The following is a 20,466-nucleotide window of genomic DNA, read 5'->3' as shown; positions in this document are numbered from 1 at the left end:
TAATTTTGCATAATATGCATAATGACTAAACACAGATGCTTTTTCTTGTAATAAAAATGACAAAAGAGAATGAAATTAATTCAATTTGTACCTCATTTCCTACCTCACCAGTTCACTGCTTCTCTTTTGTGGGTCCGAGGCCACTTCACCGCTCCTTCTTGTGTTGCTACGAGCAGCCGGTGAATATTTAGACTCACAAATTGAAATTACCCTTCATTTCTGGCTGCTCAGTGCATAATACTAATAAGTAGAGGGTTCTGGATAATGTTTGTTTTCATATGTGTCTGTATATGTGTGTGTGTGTGAAAGAGAGAGAGAGGGTGAGCGGCGTGTTTATGGTGATAAAAAGAGTACATGCACACGGCTCCCTCGGGGGTTGTTAACATGTTTATATGTGGGCTATGTCACTGTTCTGCTTTCCCCTTCAATTGACTTATCGATCCGCTCTTAATTATGTAACAATTTCAGTTTAAAAATAGGCCCCTGCCACAGTCGATATGCTTCGTCATTAGCATCTGGTACAGTCTATCCAGCTCAGGCCATCTATACCACCGGATTAGGGACCAACTAAATGGGATTTCCACCAGTCCAAGGACCCCTTTGTTACTCACTCTTTTACCCGCTCTGAAATTAATACACCACTTTAAACTCCAATTCAAAAGCTTTAAACACACGAAATAGCTAGAAATATAATTCTGTTCCTTGTTTATCCATTGCACGCAGTCTCTTACGTATGAATGTGTGATTGCGGTTTGGCTGAATGGTTTTGCAACCTTGCTGTGCAGCACAGGACAGCTTGCAGATAGAGGAGGGAACAGCCATGCAGGGCAAACCTGAGATGTATGATTACACTTCTGCTTGTCAAAGAGAGAGTGGCATGAGAGCAGCAGTCTGAGGAGAGAGGACCTCGGTTCCCTGAATCACCAGGGACATCATACTCTGTTAAGCTTACAGTAGTTGGCATTTTATTTTAATCCTCCTACAAAAATACACAGGAAACAGATTATGTTAATGCAGCATGTAACCTTTGCTAAATAGAGAAATGTGTGCCTTTGTGTTGGTTCACTTCCATCTGTCCGTGTGTTAATGTTTGGTAACTGCGAGTGTGTGTTCATGATAGGTCAGTTTCTATTTATGTCTGAGCCCCCTCCCACCATCAGCCCCCCTTTGCGCCTCCCCTTCCATCCTCTCAGTGATGCTAACCTCCACGTCTGCTCGACGTCACAGGACAGCCGCAGGGGAGGTTAAGGGAGGGAGGGAGGAAGGGGGACCAGGGGAAAAGCATGAGGAGGGGAGGGACGAAAGGAGACGGTGCTGGAAAGAGCACAAGAGAGGGAGGGGACAGAAAGAGAGGCACAGCTCCAAGTGTGACCTAAGTGTCACTCCTGGCCTTCTCCTGCCGGTGGAGTCTCATTTTACACGCACCCATTAATCTCTGGCTCCTCACATTCATCTGACCATCTCCTTTCTCCTTCCTCTATTCCGTGAACCAGTCACTTGGCTTAAAAGCCTTCACTCTACCGCTGCTCTCCCTGTCCTCTCCGCCTGCCTTTATTAGTCATGTCGGCTTTCTCTCTGCTTTGTGATGTGAAGGCTCTCTATTACACTCTCCTCCTCAGTCTCTCCCACATTAGAACAACTTCAGATTCAAATGCTGTTTTTCTTTATCTGACTCTGCTCAGCTTTCCTCAGCAGCTCGTACTGCTTGAATATCTCATGTCACCCTTAGGTTATGAAAACCATATCCACAGAGTGTGTCTTGCAGATACTGGTAACACTGCACACACTGTACTGAACAGAACACACAAGAGGACAAAGACAAGTTGTTCCAAAAGCTTGTGAGAAAGCCTTATGCTGTACACTGTCGAAAAAGAGGGCAAGATTTTCACATGAAGTTTGGGTTAAACATTAAGTGTGTAGTTTATCGCTCATCCCCACAGGGGTCTAATGTATCTCTAAGCCTCCAAGCTTACGTTCATTAGTCTGCTGTGTTGCTGTATTTTTTATATGTTTATGTGCATTCTTTCTAAGACTGGGACGAGAAGATTGATGCTGTACTCATGTCTGCACTCTCTTTGTAAGGTTACCTTCAGCAGCTGGTTATCTTGGATTAAAGACAGAGGAAACAGGAAACAGTGGGAAACAGCGGCTCCATCCAAAAGTATCACAATCCAGCTACCAGCTCATCTAAAACTCAGTGATGATATATGATGATAATTACATATGCAGCTTGTTTAATCAGTATTAAAAAACTGAAGTATGAAAACAGCAAGTTGAGGTTTTACAGAGGCAGCAATAAGGCAGCTATCGTTACCTGTTACTTTGCAGATTCAGCTCTCACATAGGAAACATAGTATAATGGGGTGTGTCATTGGACTAAATTGGAATGCATTATATAATGTCCACATGCCTATGTAATTACATACTGTTAGTTATACGATTTTGTCAAAGACACTTAACATAAGCATATTTAAAAGCAGTAGTAATACAACGTATGGTCCTCTTTCACATGGCTGTTGTCCGGGTCAGAGGGAAGCTGTAAAGCTACGCCTCGAGGCTGAACGAGAGCCATCGAGATGCTTCACATCAAAGACTGAGTTACCCCACCGGTGGCTGGCTTAAGAGATGGGCAGCTGCTGTGACCGGAGCAGCACATCAGACTCCGCTATAGCAACATGGAGAGAGAAGCGGTGTACAGTGAATATCAATACAACACAGAAATACTGCAGCAGGAGTAAGAGACACGAGGCTTCACAGAAATGCAGAACCATCAGTCAAACGACAGGGGAGCAGAGAGCAAACCTGCCCCAGGTATCAGTGTGTTAACAACAAGCATGTAGATTGGGCCAAGAAGTATGAAATTAGAAACCCAATTTCCATGGCAACAGACAGGCAGAAATAATGACCGTCAAAAACTGGATGTCAGAACGCCCAGACAGAACAATTACACTGATCTCAACTAATGTGATTTGGTGCAGCATGTGCATGGCAAGGTCTCATGTCTCACTCTGAATGCATGAGTATTTTTTTCCCCCCAACAAATAAACATGTTAAGTTTCTCTGTTTTAATAAGTTTTTAGAGCCCCCTTGGAAGTTAACGCCTGCACAGATCTGAGGCTTTTTGGACGCGTGGCTAAGCGATCACAGTAGGGTAGAGTGAGAGGAGGAGAGATTTGTGAATATTCATAAAGCTTAATTCATTCAGTGCTCAACAGTCCTTCCCAGAACGACGTTTGCTTTCAGAAACACTAAACTGAAACAGGCCCTCAGCCTCAGCTCTTGTCTAACAGGTTTTTGCTTTTGCACCAGCGTTCGTTTCCATGCATGTGGATGCGGGGTTACATGGCAGCCGAGTAAGAGCGACTGTCTAATAAAAGGATGAGAGGATTAGGGCTGTGATGAATGACTCCGTCTGTTCACATTCTTGTAAGTCCTGGTCATCTGGACTGTTGCATCATAAGCCCAATTTAATCACTCCAAAATACTATGAAATGATTGGAGCAAGACCAGCACAGGCCTTAACAGGCCTCTTTTTATTGAATGCTGCAACCTAACCTGACTTTTACATAACCATTACAAACATTATGAAAGATGGGCTGAATGGGAATTGGAGGGGATGAATTGACATTTATCAGGTGAGGCTTTTGCGGACAGGAGAAGACATTAAGGTAATACAGGGAAGCGGTCTCTTCACAGGTCCGACGGTCACAGCAAATTAGGGTGTGGACGTGCCCCATTTGCCTTCTATTCTCTGTGGACCGGGTGTGTTTTCACAGCTCTACAGAGGCAGGGAGGCCCCCGCTGGGACATCGAGGCCTTGTCAGGCACTGGGATATGAGAGATTCAACACATGTGACTGATGCAGTGACTGATCTTTGCAGTTTACCTGCAGCTGTTCATAAGATCAAAGGAAGTCTTGTACACTGCATGTTTGCCCACATACATAATTCATTCATATGTGCATTGTTGCTTCTAGATAAAGTCCAAACTATGTCTGTTTAATTGCATATATTCTCTCTGTTACTTCTCACACCGTAAGATGTTTTAATCAGCCCTCTGCTGGTACAGTACCCGCAGCCAATCAGGCTAATCTGCTGTTACCAAAGGCAACTTCTGAGTGACATACGGGGTTGGCAGGGGTTGCCTGTAGCCTCTCACACTGGACCAGGATAATGAGACTGTCCTGCTGTCAAGCATCTGTGGCCCTGCTCTAGTTTTCCTTCAATACTCAGTCACGCACGCACACTTCCAGGCATTTATATGGAGTCACAAGCAAGATTTTTATTTGCTCAGAGGCAGAATTATTGAAACGAATGTAAAATATGAACATTTTAGCAGTGAAGGCTGCGTTAGATTGATGGTTAATGCGTGTATGAGGGCATTTAGGTGTCTGTGTGTGAGAGTGTGTCTCAATGCTAAGGTGTAGTTTTGGCAGCTGAGAGATTAAGTGCATTCATCTTCATTTGCTGGCTGGCGTTAGCCGTGTTACCTGCTGGAACAGCAACGCTCCGCTTCCCCCCTGAGACTCAGACCACCGATCTGACGCTGAAAACTGAGCCAGACACACCACTCGCTTCATATCTCTCTCTCTCTCTCTCTCTCTCTCTCTCTCTCCCTCCCTCTCTCACCCTCACTCTTGCCCTCTTTCATTTGTCTCTTCCTGGCTTCTGATTCTGTATTCTGCTCAGCGTCTGTCCCTCTTGTCCCACGTGTACAAATGTCTCCCTCTTTTGTTACAATCTGTCCTGGTGTCACTGTGACATTTGACAAACAGCATAACAAATAACACTGTCCGTCCCTTGCGCTTTGAATTATGATATTCACACCAGTGATTACTACTCAAAAACTATTAGAGCTGCACATGAATGCATGCATGTTCCTCACCCACACACTTTTATAAGCCACTTTTCCCTGTGTCAGGCATGGAGCCCCCTTTGACACTGCACTAATGACTTATTGAAAACTTCATTATTTCCACATATTATTTTGTCAGAGCTGAGAAAATTAAAATCGACTGCCCTACTTTATCACTGTGCCGTTTTGTGCAAATGAGAACAGCAGTGATAAAGGAGAAGCGCGACACTTTGATGAAAATGCTCCAGAACTCATCCTTTCTGATGTCTTGTCTCAGTGTGCGGCTCCAGACTTGAAGTGTGTTAGAGCCGGGTGGGGCTCTGGTAGGTGGCAGTGGGCCAGTCGTGTCAAGGCAGAGACTAATGGATGAGCTCCCGTTTGAAGCGTGGCATTTTTATGTGTATATATGTGAAAGTGAAGTGCATACATTTGTATGTGTGGCTCGGCGAAATGATGGAAAGCCACATTCTGTTACTGCTGCGAGTGAAGGGGCGAGGGAAACGATATGAGACAGGGGCACTTGTGTATTTCAGATGCCACCTTGAATTAGGTTGCTGAAGATTACCTGGAGAAACTGAAAGTGTTTGACTTGAGAAAAATGTATTCATTAGAAAAAACACAACAGCTAGAGTGAAACAGCACCACTGTTTTTCTGAGATTGAATAAAAGTGGGATCAGAAGCGGTCTGAGGGTAAACCACCAGATAGATGGCAAAGTGGGACTGAACGAAAGAGGCCTGTTTCTTTTTTTTCAGTCTTGTATGGATGTGCATCACTTGCCTGCAGTGCAGAGGGGGTGAGATGTAGAGTGTTTTTCATTCAGGTTGTTGAATAATTACACAGACTGTGACACAGGGACCAGGTCTAAAAGCATTACTTCTGTTTTCCTACTGTACCGACCCAGCTGAGGTAAACCTCTCCAACAAACTAAATCTGAGAATAACCACATCTCAAGTCTGAATTCAACGAAAATGATTAATAATGAATCAAGCTTAGCCTGTACAGGCTGAGTCACTGTAGAAGTCAGGGCTAACGTATTAAAGGGAAATTCCAGTATTTGTTATCGTGGATCTTGATCTAATATTTTTGCTCATATCAGTATTGGTGATGAACAACACTTAACTCATGACCTCCACTACAAAGATTTGTGAAAGAAATGATTCTTTAACATTTGTTTCTGAGTTGGACCAAAAGAAATCACAAGAGGAAACACAAGATCCCTGTAACTGTCCTGGCAAAGTGACTAGCAGCTATAATCCGTCACAAGTTGAAAATTTATTGTAATTTCAGGTGACATTTGCCTGGAAGTTGCACAGTATTTTACCAGAAACACGAAAACCTTCCAGTGTTTGTTGAGATTTTTCTTCTCGTAATCTTATGTGTGCTGTTGTGAAACTTGCAGACACGAGCTAAACTGAAAGTGAGCCACACCCTCACACATGCATGAATACAACAGGTAAACCAGCATGCGAAATGGGCCTTTACAATGACTACAGGGATTTCCTGGAAACTCTGGTTTTGGTCGAGATGCTTTCTATTACAGTAAATGGAAAACTTTTTGGACAGACTCACACTCCGTGATCTGATAAATGTTCTTTTCAAAGTTTTCATTTCCCAGATCTCTAGGAGTCAGTCCAGCAGTCATAGTGGACCAAAATGTGAGAATAACAGTCTGGGGAAGAACTGCTAACTTTAGTGGCCACGTTTATACGGTACCACAGTTCACTAGGATTACTGAGTGCAGTAAGGTCTCAAGGTAGTGTTTTATTTTGCGTAGTCAGTGAGGGCATGTTGAGTCAAAGTTTAAAAAATAGGTGAACAAGGAAAGCTGTGCTTGAATTGCTTTTCTCTTGGATTGGCCCCTAAATGTATGCTCTCAACATCCAAACACATGGATCTCCATAGACTCAAGCCAGCAGGGTGGCATTAGAAGGACAAGAAGCAGGCCATCTCCGTGGTGACGGTAGAGCCGCCGCGGTTGCGTCTGTTTGATGACCTTTCCTCTGCTGTTTTCCCTCCTCAATATTCATGCTACGAAGAGCATTTGCATTGGTACAATGAAAAATGGCTGGTGTGTGAGGGGGCGACCGACCTTTCACTGCCACATGAGAATGAATAGAGAAAGAAACTGATGAAGGCTATTTCAAAAAGTGAGTTAGAAGGGATAAATTACCAGTATTTGTACCAGCCGGTTCCTTTACATTCTCATCTGAATCAGGAAAGTGTGTCACAGGAATGTGTAGCGCAGCTAAGCTGAGAGGAGATAGAGGGAGCCTGAATGTGTGACAAAGAGAGAGAGAAAGAGAAATAAGAAAAAAGGGAGGATGTCCTAGAGAGACGGGGGGAGATTGGTTTCACCTGCACCACAGTGTTTAGATAAACTCCAGCAGCAGGGAGCTGAGGACTCAGCAGAAATGAAACAGGATGCAGGTTCACCTCAGCACGTCAAAGAGAACTTCAGAGTTCCAGAAACTCAAAATCACTGTAGCAGTGCACGCCGTGTAATTTAGCAGAAGAAGAATTTCATGGACGTTTCTTACCAGTTAGCATATCCTGCTGTATTGTGCTGTTTAGAAGAGAAGAGAGGAGGAAGAGTGATGATGTGGGAAGGAAGTGGGAATGATATGACAGCTGTAAAGGTCACCGGGAACGACACTACTGTTTGTTGTTCATCAACCCTCACTCATCCAGTGAAGAGTGTATACTCAGCCCGATTGTACAGGGAGTGTGAAGTTTCATGACAAATAACTTTTACAAAAACACTGTCACACAGCGAATCAGGAGTTTCTGTTTACGTAAACACGACAACACGTTTGTTGTAGATGTGTTGCAGGTGATAAGCGAACTGAAACTGAAATCAAATCTACTGTGAGGGGTGAGTGACCGCAGGTGTGTTTGTGATCGCAGGTCGATGCATGGGCTGTTACACTCTTTGAGTGATTGTGCAGAAAGTTTAACTTTTGTTTCTGTTTCAGGTAAAGTGCAAGTCAGCTTTGTCTGAGAAAATGGACAATCATGTGCTCCTTCTACCGGGGCACCATCGAGAACATCCTCACCGGCTGCGTCGCTGTGTGGTATGGACCGCCTCCTGCCGAAAGGCCCTGCAACGCATAGTGAATACAGCCAACAAGATCATCAGTGCTCCTCTGATATCCAACACAAATTTTCCACACCCGCCTCAGCCGGTGACACCTGCCACCCCTCACACACTCTTTCCGGCCTCCTGCCATCAGGGAGCAGGTACCGGAGTCTCCGGGCCCGCTCCTCTAGACTGGCAAACATCACTGGTTTACTCTGATACTGAAGAAAACATAACAACGTGAGGATGTTCAGGCAAGTTCTGGAGTTACAAGGAACATCTTTTTTTCCCCCCATGATTTCTAAGTGGATTTGTGGAAATATATTTCAAAGATGACATCCAGTGAATGTAAAAAACATGTATCGTGTCTGTGTGTTCAGATTTAACCGAGTGATGACTCAGAGAAGACAGAGCTTGATCTTTGCCACTAATTGTTGTATTTCGGGTCTCTAAGGGTTTCAAAGTACCACAATTGCCTCCGTGTGTGTCTCAGCCCCTGCTGCTGCTCCAGTTGCTGACCGTTTTGATGAACGGGTAAAATCTGCAGGGAAAACTACAACAACTAACTTCCTGTTGTTTTCACAACGCTGACATGCACATGTCTCTTTCACCTCACATGTTTACCTCACCTTTCTCCTCTTCAACTCTCCCATACCCCATAAACAAATCTGAAAGCTATAGATCTGGATTAAAGCAGTAGACTAACTGACAGACTGACATTACCGCTCCTACCAAATAAACATCATATAAATGTTTCATGTCCTGCTGTTTACACACAAGTAACACATATTTGGCAGGTTTCACCTCATTTTTCTGTATTTTGATAAGGATTTCTGATACAGATGGCTTTCATTACTTTAATTGTTTGGCCAGTTCTCCTTACTACACGTGTCTAGCTGCACTTGAGTCAATGGCAACCCACACAACAACTCATGTACCATCTGTATATACTGTATTATGCCAAGACACAGCACACATCAACAGTGACGTCAAAAAAAAAAAAAAACAAAGAAATGAGTGTATGATCATCTGTATGTGGAGAGTGAAGTGGGCACAGAGCTGCATGTATTCTCCACGTATTTGATAATCAATGACTCAGCTCTGCTTTCGCAGTGACTCATCAGGAACTGTCATTTTGTGTCTGCAGTTGTGTTTGTCTGCAGCACCTGTGGCTCACAGTCTCTGGGTCTAAAGAGCCCCGTGAGTCAGGAAAACCACATCTGAAAACGAGGATAACAACTGTTTTTGTACAAAGTCGGAGTCACACGCACGGCATTACAAAAGCTGCTATTGTCAAACAGAGGCAAAACCATAACAAAACACAAAGCCCTATACACGCAGTAAGTGTAACAGTATCTGTATTGTACACAGGTTTAAAATACTTGCTGTACATGGTAGCATCATGTAAGCCTGAGACATGCTGTCATTTACTCAGATTATGGGCTTCCTGTTTAAAGAACAGAGCAGAGTGCTTGTGTTTACGCGAGTGCTCTGCAGGAAATCAATCATGTGTGTGTCTAAAATGCTTTGTGGGTTGTTAAATTTTTATTGTGATACAGAAGGGGTCCTGTCAGAACGTGTACCTCAAGAAGTTAGTGACCTTTCGCAAAACATATCAATATTTCATTACAAGAAATGCATTTGTTTACTACTGTTACTGGTGCACTTTCGAAAAGACAAAAAGGAAAGTTTCCACTGCTTTTCATGTGACTGTCCATTCTTTCATTTACGATGTCCACTCCAGTTCATAGGAAATTCCGGCTTCTGCCGAACTCCCAGAGCAGGTTTGGGCAGTTCTCTTGTTTACCTTTTCTCAGGCCCCGCCCCTCTGCTCTGTCACTTCCTGATCACCTTGGCCTGTTAGAGGTGAGCCGGTTCTGAGCTCACACAGGAGCAGCCTTTCCCTCTTTGGGTCTGAGAATTCCCCAAAGACCGGCAGCCAGATAAAGTTTCTCCACTTGAAGACCGGCAGCCAATGGGCAGGCTCCGTGACTGGGACAAAGTCCTCTTTTACTGAGTCATTTAACTCTCCTTCCCCTCCACCTCCTACCTGAGCGGTTTAACGTTACACCCTCTGCAAGGTTTTACCTGTCCAGGTGAACTGCGCTGTTGAAAGGGGACATCGTTCATGAAGTCATGTAAGTACACTTTCCCACTCCAAGCTGACTCTTTTTATTAGAAGTGTGCTTGTTATTTGTCCTAAATGCTTTAATAGCTCCACTGTGACTTTGTGTGCAGTCATAAAACTGGTTCCAGTTCCTGTTGCTGCTCTGTATTATTTGCATGGGATTCATTTCCATTGAGTTCCTGAGTGAGTGTGATTTCACCCCGGTTTTTTGTGTGTGTGTGAGAGACGGATGATCGCCATAATCGCGTTGCATGTGTAGATGTTCTCTTACCTATGTATGTTGGCGTTCAGCACGGTCTGCGCTGATCCGGTCAGACACTCTGACATTAGAGACACTTCACAGAGCTTCACATCTGCCTGCAGCTGTTCTCCCAGACTGAGGTGTCAGGTCTGGCTCAGACTCACTGTGGAGATTGCTATGAACTCAGAGAGGGACCAGCATACGCAAACACACACACACACACTCACTTACACACACAAGAGCTTTATGTAGAGGTTATTGAGAGGGCAGGAATTACACCACTCGGCTGCTCCGTGTCCCATATGTTCATTCTAAATGGAATGAGATGTTCTACATTTCAAGTTATGTTGTCTTATGTAATATTTTCTGTGTGTCCAGCTCTTAATGAGCGTGGCTTAAGCCTGAGACCCTGGTTCCTGAATTAGAACAAGCTGAAATAAGACTGAAGAATCTGCTTTGTTTATGCTACACGAGCACCATTACCCTTATCAGGAAGAGGGATTCCTACATGTGTAGGTATGAGTAAACAACTCATGATGATTCTAGATAGGGTGTGTTTTATCCGGCAGCTCTGAACACTGTAATTTATGTCCTAATTAGGAATATGAAGACGTTTCACTCATTCGGAAATGCTACTGTATGTTTTTTTTGTTTTTTGCATGTGGTTACAAAGCAGATATCTCCACAAAGAAAGAAGAAAAAAGCAAAAAAAAACTTTGCCTTGTGGAATTTTCAGCGTTTCAGGGACATGTCTGAACACACCAGACTAGTTTGGATTCTTTGTGTGTTAGATCTGACACACACACTCTGTGGCCATAACTCCAGTCTACATCATGTTAATCTGTGTCCAGGGTCCATGTTTATTGAGCTGCTTGGAACAGCGACGCTGATCTGGATCAGGTTGTGCTGATAGCTGGGGACTATTTTAAGCTAAGATATGTTCACGAGCAACTCCTTGTTTCCATGTTGTGTTTGTGTGTGTGTGTGTGTGTGTGTGTGTGTGGGCCCTGAGATTGTGTGTCATCCTTTGAATGAGTTTCCAGTTTTGACATGAATCACAGAACAGGTCTCTCAGACATATCACTACCTTGCAGCCCATACAAATAAAATCTTAAATGATTAACAGCCTAGTTATGCAAAAGAAGTCTGTGTTACATTTTATCCACCCTCCTACACACACACACACACACACACTCACACACTGTCTGATTTGGCTGACTGTGCCTTTTGCTCTGAGGGTGTGTTTGTTTGATTGATATAGATCTGATTTGATTTCTTCAGCTGAATATAAGGAGTGGATATGTACATAGCAACATGCTAGCTCAGTGTGGACGGTGAGAGTGCTGACACAGACACCGTTTCCTTGTCACTGGGTTATTTTTCACTCTCAATCGTTAGAAAAAGGAGCTGACTTGGCACAACCTTGTGTCATTATTAACTCGTCAAGTCGTCTCAGATCACAGGAGAGTAACCCGAGAGTGAGTCAACATCTTTATTTACATAAAATGTGCAATGTGCGAGGAAGAGGGAATAGACTATCTTAAACAAACAACTCTCCCTGCTCTCAATAGTTGAAAAGCATGAGGGTCAGCCTCTTGAGCCGAGGCTTGACATGACTTTGGTTCAAAGACAAAGGAAAGACTTTAACTCAGTCTCGTATTTACAGCCTAAACACTTCTTTTTCTTTCGCTTCGTGATCAAAACCGAACCAGAAACGTGTGCAGAATCATTATTCTCCAGCCAAACCGAAAGCCTCATATTTCTCACGCTTGTCTGGCTTTTGGATTACAGGTGTAGTTATTAATAAAATGCCAGTGATGTGTAGTTAAGGTTCAGCCAATAACCGCTCTCTGTTATTGTCTCTAGAGCAAAGTGCGGCGGTCTGGCAGGACTGTTGTGGCAGTGCCGTCTTTTCACTTCAGGAATGAGCTGAGAGAGAGCTGAGCTTCCTCAGGCACGGGTGTGTCCTCTGCCTCTGCCCATCTGTATGAGTGGCTGTGCAGAGGTGTGTGTGTGTGTGTGTTTGTGTGCGTGTGTGTGTGTGTGTGCATTTGTGTGTGTGTGCATGCCTCAGCATGCAGGTCGCTGTAGCTGTGTGCAGGAAAGCATGCTGTGATCTTCATTCCAAACACAGATTATTATGGTTAATAGGTTCCAGTCAGGCTGTTACATATCTGGGGGCTCAAGATGTCATCCACTTTGTTTCAGACTAAACAGGATCACACTCTGATCCTTTTATTTTTATTGTTACTGTGAAGATATATTTTAACACCAGGATTTCACAGGAGACAGAAGAGAACAAACTTAAAGGAAGTGATGTTATCCTGATCAGATCAGGAGTTATATCAGGAGAATATCAAACCACCTTCATTTTTCACTTTAACTTTGAAACTGTTTTTGTTCATTATCAGCTCCTGCTGGTAGGTATTTGCTCTTCCTTTCTCTCTCCCTCTCTCTCCCTCTCTCTCTCTCTCCCTCTCTACACATCTTTTCCTGTGCAGTGATGAAAGTGCTCTGCTCCATAGATCAGACCGGACCTCAGACGCAGCAGGTGCCACAGCGTGTGATGAATCAGCCGCGTTACTGCAAGCTCTCAGTGGGAAAGTTCATCTTTGTTAAGACCGCTCAGCCTCTTCTTATTAGCCTTCCCCTCCCAGACGCACCAAAGACACTGAGCTTTCATGGCTGTCACAGCTCACCACAGTCCATCTTCACACTGCGCATGTGTTTGTTTTAACTTGGTGGTTACTCTGCGGATTTGTATATACTTGTACATGAGCGGGGCCATATTAGCATATTGGGACGCACATCAAAGTCTAGTGTTTGCGAGGGTTTTATTTATAGTGTGGGAATGTGTCCAATTAAAATAGAACTAATGCTTCGATTAAATTTGTATTTTGTAGACTCCAGGCACAAGTTTTGTTGTTGTTTTGTTTTTTTTTTGTTTTTTTTAACAAGATCTAGTGTCTCATTAAGCGGCCAACACCCAATAGTGGGTCCAGAAACAAAGCGAGAGGAGAGCCAACAAGATGGCTGTTGCCAAGGTGATGTGTCTGACTGAGCCCATCTGTTCGTGTCCATGTGCTCGAGGATTCTGCCCGTTTTGGATATGACGTGGACGCTGGCACGCTCGCAGCGTCGAGCACAAAGTAAACCTATGTGGCAGGAAAAAAACAACAACTTGGCGTGTTTGAAATGATGTCACATCCCACAGTGGATTAACAGTGATGCGTGTTTGTCGTGCATTACACTGAGTGAGGGCTGGAGACTTATCTGTGTCTGTCTGTCTCTACACTTGCTGCTGATATGAGTGGTATTGATGTTCCTGCATCCACAGAAGAAATCTCAGCAGTCTGAGATCTCTTTTCAGTGCCAGAGGAGAAAGAAAAGAAAAGAAAAGAAAAAGAAAATTTGGAGGACTGCTGCACACATCTTGTGCTGCTGTGTGTGTGTGTGTGTGTGTGAGTGAAAGAGAAGGAGGGGATCCCAGTGTTCCTGCTCTGCTCCAGCAAAAACAGCAAACAGCTTATGAATATTTTCACTCCCTGTTTACTTCACATGATGAATATGTCTGCTGTGCATTTACTCAAGTATAGTTTTGAGGTGCTTGTACCTGCATCCACAGAAGATCAGTGTTTTCATCTGGTGCCACTTCATACTTCTACTCCAATATATTTCAGAGATACGGCACTTTTTACTCCATTTTTCTGACAGATTGAGTTGCTGGTTACATTTTAGATTCAGATTTCTTCAACGCACTCTTAAACGTTAAATCGTCCAAACCTTCGTGGTCTGTGACCCGTTCTGTGGCATTTTCTCTATAAATTCCTCCTTCCTTCTTGTCCGTGTCCTTAAATAATCCATTATTTCACAAAAAAAAAATCAAAGATTAAGGAAAAGTCCAAGAAAACGAAATCGAAATTTGCATATCATTACTTTGTTTTTCTCCTCTTCTACCTCATTAATCGTCATAAGACCCCTCTGATTCATCCTCGCTGATCCATCCATCATCAACAACCAGTTTTAACAATCTAACTGTCATATCTAATAATATCCCATCCACAGGGGACATGTTACTGCTCAGCCAGTTAGTTTACTTTTAATGCTTTTGCTGATGCTGTAATATTTCAGTATGTGTACTCGAGTGGGGCTTTGAATTCAGGACATTTATTTGTTTATTTGTTGAGTATTTTCACTGTTGTACTTTTACTTAAATAATCTGAGTACTTCTTCCAACACTGTGTTTCTTTTCCTCACATATTTAGCCACAGATGCTGCTAACGACATCCTGAGTCCAAATGAGCATCCAGGAGGAGAGGATACAGCCTGAAGGGGCCACGGCGATGGCTGAAGCATCGGCACCACCTCTTTCCCCCTCGGACTATGGACTACTGTCTCCGCCCCCTGACCTTTGTCAGGAATGTGGCCACAGCCATCAGCTGGAGGAGAACCACGAGTACATCTACAAGGACGAGGTGGACGATGACCTCGTCTGTCACATCTGCCTGCAGCCGCTCATCAGGCCGCTGGACACGCCCTGTGGACATACCTACTGCCAGGAGTGTCTCACCAGCTTCCTGCTGGAGAGCGACTTCTGCCCCGTGTGCCGCACGCCCCTCATGCTGCAGAGCTGCAGGAAGCCCAGCCTGCTGGTGCACAAGCTGCTGGACAAGCTGACCGTGGCTTGTCCCTTCACTGACCATTGCACTGAAATAATGCACCGTGGTGAACTGCAAGACCACATCAAGGGCAGGTAGGATGGCAGACGCACGGTTTGGTTTATCCCCACACTACCATCATAAAAGCACTTTGTATCAGGAAACATTTATTGACCCTTAACTGTGTATTTCCACTAAAGAAACCGAGATACAATCAGTGCTTTTATGAGTAAGTAAGCGACAACTTGAGCTTTTAATTTTTTACTGTCTCTTATTTATTCTTGCTGTCTGGCAAAAACTACAGTGACCTGCAGTAAACACACACTTTCCGTTTCCTGCCCTCTTCTGCCCGCTGTCATTAACCCATAGCTCCAGTCCCAAAGGGGAGAGCTCTTCCACCGACCAGGCTTTCATCTAAACTAGGCCCAGCTTCTCTGTGTATATATCATTAAAAGACAGTACTTTGGTCTCTCTCAGTCTGGGTCCATTTTCATTAATGCTCATTAACACTCCCCTAGCCCACAGGCCGCTGGGATAATTAGTGCATCTCCCCACACATCACACGCAGGCAGCAAAGTGTTTCCTGTTCATTTGCACTTTACAGAAACTCAAGTTGCATAAATCTCCTTAAACTTAAAAAGTTTTTTATTTTCTGCCCCCTCCCTCTGTCTTATTTCCAAACCACCGAGACATATGCCAATTTCTTCTGGCTCCTCTCCTTTTACACCTTCTTTCCTGCCTTTTTCCTCTTCATCACTCCATAGCTGCCAAGTCTTCTCCTTCTCGTAGTGTGGATTTTATAATGAGGTGTGGAGCTCTGAGGCCGACTCACAGAGGGATTCAGCTGCTCTCCCACAGGTGTTATCTGTGGAGGTCAGAGGCCACATCCAGAGAGACAACTCTACACATCGTGTGCAAGGATGTGAAAAGGTTTCAGTGAAACACCAATTTCAACATTTCTATTCTGCTGTTGACTCATTGGACCACGGTCCAGTGGAGTAAATGTTTCTCTGGTTGAACAGTTGTTGTTTAAGAATGCTGGATATTGTTGTCGGCCACCTATTTGCTGGGCTTTTTGGACTGGTGACAAACTAAGGGAAAACCTTACAGTATTTAAAGTATATACCTTATACTAAGGTGTTGGTGCAGCTAGCAGAAAAACTTCACTGCACCTTGGAATAGACTGTACACAAGTTAAACTACACCACTACACAGACAAAATCCTATTCCACCAAAGTCTGATCTTACAGGGTCATGCATGTTGTTCCTAATAAGTCTCAACATGATGGTGACTAACATGGCAACAAGGCCCTGAGAACAAACAACCACATGTCGCGTGTGCCCTAACATGCTCAGAAGCTTTACGGCTCTTGCGTGTGACACCACTCTTTCCCGGCCGTATCTTTCTGCGGGTGTGTTCTGGTGCCCATGATGGCTCTGGCTGTGCCACAGAATCTGGCACAGAGTCAGGAGCTGTAGTGGCTGAGGCAGCCGACCATCTGGGCGGAGCTGGTTTCATACTCATCCAGTCACTTGTGACCTTTACTGGCCTCTGGGTGGAGAAATAGTTTTTCTGGACACATCTGCTGTAATCAAGAAGAAAATCTTAACTCTGTGATCAGTGGTATTTGTTGTTGACTTTGTTATTTTGTCCTGTGAGGGCTTGTACTGAATTTAGTCAGAGATCCTCCCCCGACACAGGTATTCTCTGTTCTTTTTTTCATGCCAGTTACATGTAGCAACACGTGTGTGCGGGCAGGCAGTCCCTGAAACAGGTTTCCTCTGCTCTGCATTCTTCTCAGTCTTAGATTTTTTGTGTATTCATCAAGTTAATTTACTCTGAGTTCTGTGTGTGCGTTGTACTGATGTTCTGCCTTGAGCACGATTGTGTTTCTTTTTTCTTCTTCTTGTTTTTTGTGAAAACGTACTTGTTTTCAAGCACATTTTCAAAGCCCACTGAGGAATTCTTCAAAGCTTCTGCGAATATTTGGAAAAGGAAAAAAATAAAAAAGACAAATCCTGGCGGTTCCTATAATTGAATTCTGTTTTTTAAGCGAAGCCGGTTACCTTGTGTGTGTGTGTGACCTTGCTGCTTGTGTTTGTTTGAGAGATGCAGACAGAAACTGAGTGAGAAAGATTAAGAGGTACTTTAGATTAAGAAGGTGTTTCTGTTATTTATCGTATTCTCGTTGATATAAATGAGTTGGACAAAATAATAGAAACACCTGTCCGGTCGGGAGACTTGTTTACATACTACTTTGACTTCACATCAGTGTGAGCCATTAACTCCTGTGAGTGGGAAATGAAAAGGAGTAATGGTGCCATGATCTCAGCCCTGGTCTTGTTAACGTTGCCCAGTCACAGTTCCAGTCAGCCACAGTCTCCCTCCCTCCCTCCCTCCCTCCCTCAGGCTCCTGCGTTTACATGGAACTCTGTCAGTTGTCATTCCTCAGCCCTCTGACTTTCCCTCCTGTCCCAGTCACCTGACCTCCCCCACCCATTCACACGCGTTCCCAGTTTCAGTAGTCGCCCAGCCAGTATTTAAACCCGCCTCTTCCATCTGCACACTGCCAGATTGTAGCATGTACTTCGTGCTGTTTAGGCCTCGGTCCGTAATCCTTGGTCATTGTCTCGTTAAAGTCTCTTATCTGCACCTGCCTGCTTACCTGTCAGCGTTTAGTTCCTCCATGTGCTGTGTTCTGCACATAAGTTGTGACAAACGTCGTGAGAGTATATATGTGTATGTTACGATGGTGCTTTTGTGAGTGCGAGCTAATGCTGTAGCGTATGAAACGACTCCTGTGGGGCAGACTGGTTTCTGTTCACAAACTGCATCCTGTCACAATCCAATTACATTTCCATTTCCTGCCTGTCCTGTGGTCCTGTTGCTGTGCGTACTGTAAATACCACAGGATAACTTATGCCTCAGTATGCACGCATGCAAGCATTAACACACACACACACACACAAAGACAAATTCAGCCTGTAACCACACTACCTCCATCCATGAAATATTAATTCAGACAGGGTGTTTACACCAGTTAAGTGTCTTTCTCGAGGGCAGCAGACAGCTCAGCGCTATGAAAATTGGGGAACAGTGGGAAAAGAAGGTAAAAAAGAGGGAAAACAAGTAAAGGAAAAGAAGAGAGCAAATGAAAAGATGGAAATAAAGGTCACAAAAAGGAGAACAGTGCTCAGACAAATTTGCGATTTGGGTATAAATAAAATGGACTAAAATAAATAATAGTGGGAAATGGATCAAGAGTGAGATTTGACAGGATGGAATGAAAATAGATTAGAGGTGCTGCGGTGTTTCATATTCTAAGGTGTTCATCCACCATCTCTCCCTCCTGCCCTGTGTTTACCACAGAAAAAAGATGGAGAGGGTTGGCAGTCTGAAGACAGATGAAAGAGCCAGAGAAGGATGGAAAAAATAAAAAACACACACATCAAACAAGCTCATTGCAATTAGCAGTTTAAATTTATCCTGCCTCTGTCTTCAGAATCAAATCAAACCTTCAGTTCAATGCCAGTCACCAACACGCAGGCCGTCAACACACACACACACACACACCTCTCCCACAGCCTCCCGCAGCCAATCGGAACAGGTGGTGATGACAGAATGGTTTAACCTTTCTCCCTTTTTCTTTCACTTTATTTCTGTATATTCAGAAAATGAATGAATGTGTAAATGCATGAATGAATGACTGAGTGAATGAAATGTGCATTTAGACAATGCTACAGTCCAAATCCTCTTTTTTTCTTTTTCTTTTTCTTTTTTTTTTGTACCCGTCTTTCTCTTTCATGTCACTCAGTATAACAAGCTTCCATCCCTGCAGAGAATATTGATTTGTCGGTGTGTTTTGGTCATGCTCTGTCTTTTTTTTTTTTTTTTTTTCCACACATGTAGGCAGATTCCTTTGAGCGATCAGACCAATCTGCAGCACAGGGAGCAGTCCATCGTTGGAGAGGAGGGGGTGAGGGTTTGGAGGCAACATATTCTCTCCACCCTCCCCCCCACCCGTTCTCCCCTTCACGGGCCAACGTATGTGCAGGCAGTGGGAGGTGAATGCAGAGGTTGTACGTGTGTAAGTGTGTGTGTGTGTGTGTGTACGCGTGTGGAGAGGGCAGAGCCAATCAGAGCGGCACCAGGTACCTCCCCCCCGCCTCATGTCTTTGTTTGGTCTGCTCCAGCTCCCCCCTCAGTGGTTTCTGCTGCAGTATAAGTCACAGCCTGCGCTGTTCTCTCTGACATACACACGCGCGCACTCACACACGCACACACCGGGGGAAACAGACATGCACACACACGCATACGAGCGCAAATCCTCTTACAACTCGCCAATGCCCAGAGCAGATTAAGGGGCTGCACATCTCAAATTGTATTCCAAATGTGCCACCTTTGCATGGGTCTCCTTCCTCTTCTTCTTGCACTTTCTCCTCTTCCTCCTGTGCCACAACGGGACTTCTCCTCTGCACCTGCTTCTGCTGCTTCTTCCTCCTCCTCCGCTCCGTCTTCAACCTCTGGCAACTGGCCCGCTTGCCTCTGCAGCTGAGATGACCAGGCAGCCAGCCTGAGGCAGAGGAAGAAACTCACACAGGCAGAGAGAGCGGGAGGGGGAAACAAGGGAAGGCAAGAAAGAGGGTGAAAAGGTAGGAAGTGAAGGATTAATTCGGATCCGAGAGCGCCTCTGGAGAAGGAAGGCGGGAGGGGGGGTGGGTCAGCACGGCCAGGTTCGGAGAATTGGAGGGGGAGGAGGGGGAGGAAGGGGGAATAGAAGAGGGGAGATCTTCAGTGCAGAAGGGGAAGACAGAAGGTGGAAAGAGAGGCAAAAGAGCCGAGCGTTGACCATGAAGGCTCTGTTGCTGCTGGTCCTGCCCTGGCTCAGCCCGGCCAACTACACAGACAATTTGGGCAACCTGCACATCCTCTATTCTGAGCTGTGAGTACACTCAGCACTCAGCCTCCACCTGCATCCCTCTCACCATCATCACCCCATCTCTCCCCTCCCATCAACAGTCCATTCTCCGGCTTTTCGTTTGTGTTACTGTGCATGTCTTTCACTTCAGTCAGCCATTTGTTTATGTGCTACATTCATTCGTGTTTGTGTGTGTGTGTAACCTGCTATGTTTACATTTTGATCGTGAGAGTTAAAGTGTGGCTCTAAGTTGTGTAAACTGGCAGAGGATGGCGTCCTGATGCTGTGGTCCCTGGGTGCTGTGGCACTGGGATGCAGTGGAACCAGCAGGTAGAGCTTTGTGCTGTTCAGGACAGTTTGGATGCTTCAGAGCAGCACTGCAGCATGGCACCTCTCTCTCTCTCCCTCTCCCTCTCTACCTCTCTCTGTCTCTCTCTCTCTCTCTCTTCAGCAGCATGTGCGAGCGTGTCTGTATTGATTTGAGCAGAAATGTCAGCACGCGTTAAGCTCACGGTTGTAGCCTTTAAACACGGTGTGCGTGAGTCTCGCCGAGCATATGGACAGTTGTAGCTGCGGTGTGTGTGTTTG

General features: G+C 44.7%; 1 protein-coding gene across 3 annotated transcripts in view; it reads left to right on the top strand.

The window, feature by feature from the left end:
• Window positions 1-9,791: 9,791 nt before the first annotated feature.
• The window catches only part of lnx1 (ligand of numb-protein X 1), a 30,824-nt gene continuing 20,149 nt past the window's right edge, over window positions 9,792-20,466 (top strand). For all 3 annotated transcript variants that reach the window (XM_041040723.1, XM_041040722.1, XM_041040721.1), the window contains exons 1-2: window positions 9,792-10,070; window positions 14,567-15,054. In XM_041040723.1, coding sequence (XP_040896657.1) covers window positions 14,600-15,054 — 455 coding nt within the window. In that variant the 5' untranslated portion in view covers window positions 9,792-10,070; window positions 14,567-14,599. The remainder of the gene's footprint in view (window positions 10,071-14,566; window positions 15,055-20,466) is intronic.

The sequence above is a fragment of the Toxotes jaculatrix genome, chromosome 6 (assembly GCF_017976425.1).
Source record: "Toxotes jaculatrix isolate fToxJac2 chromosome 6, fToxJac2.pri, whole genome shotgun sequence".
In the NCBI taxonomy this organism is placed as follows: Eukaryota; Metazoa; Chordata; class Actinopteri; family Toxotidae; genus Toxotes; species Toxotes jaculatrix.
Note: the sequence above shows the minus strand (reverse complement) of the source record. Positions and strands in the feature narration are given on the sequence as shown.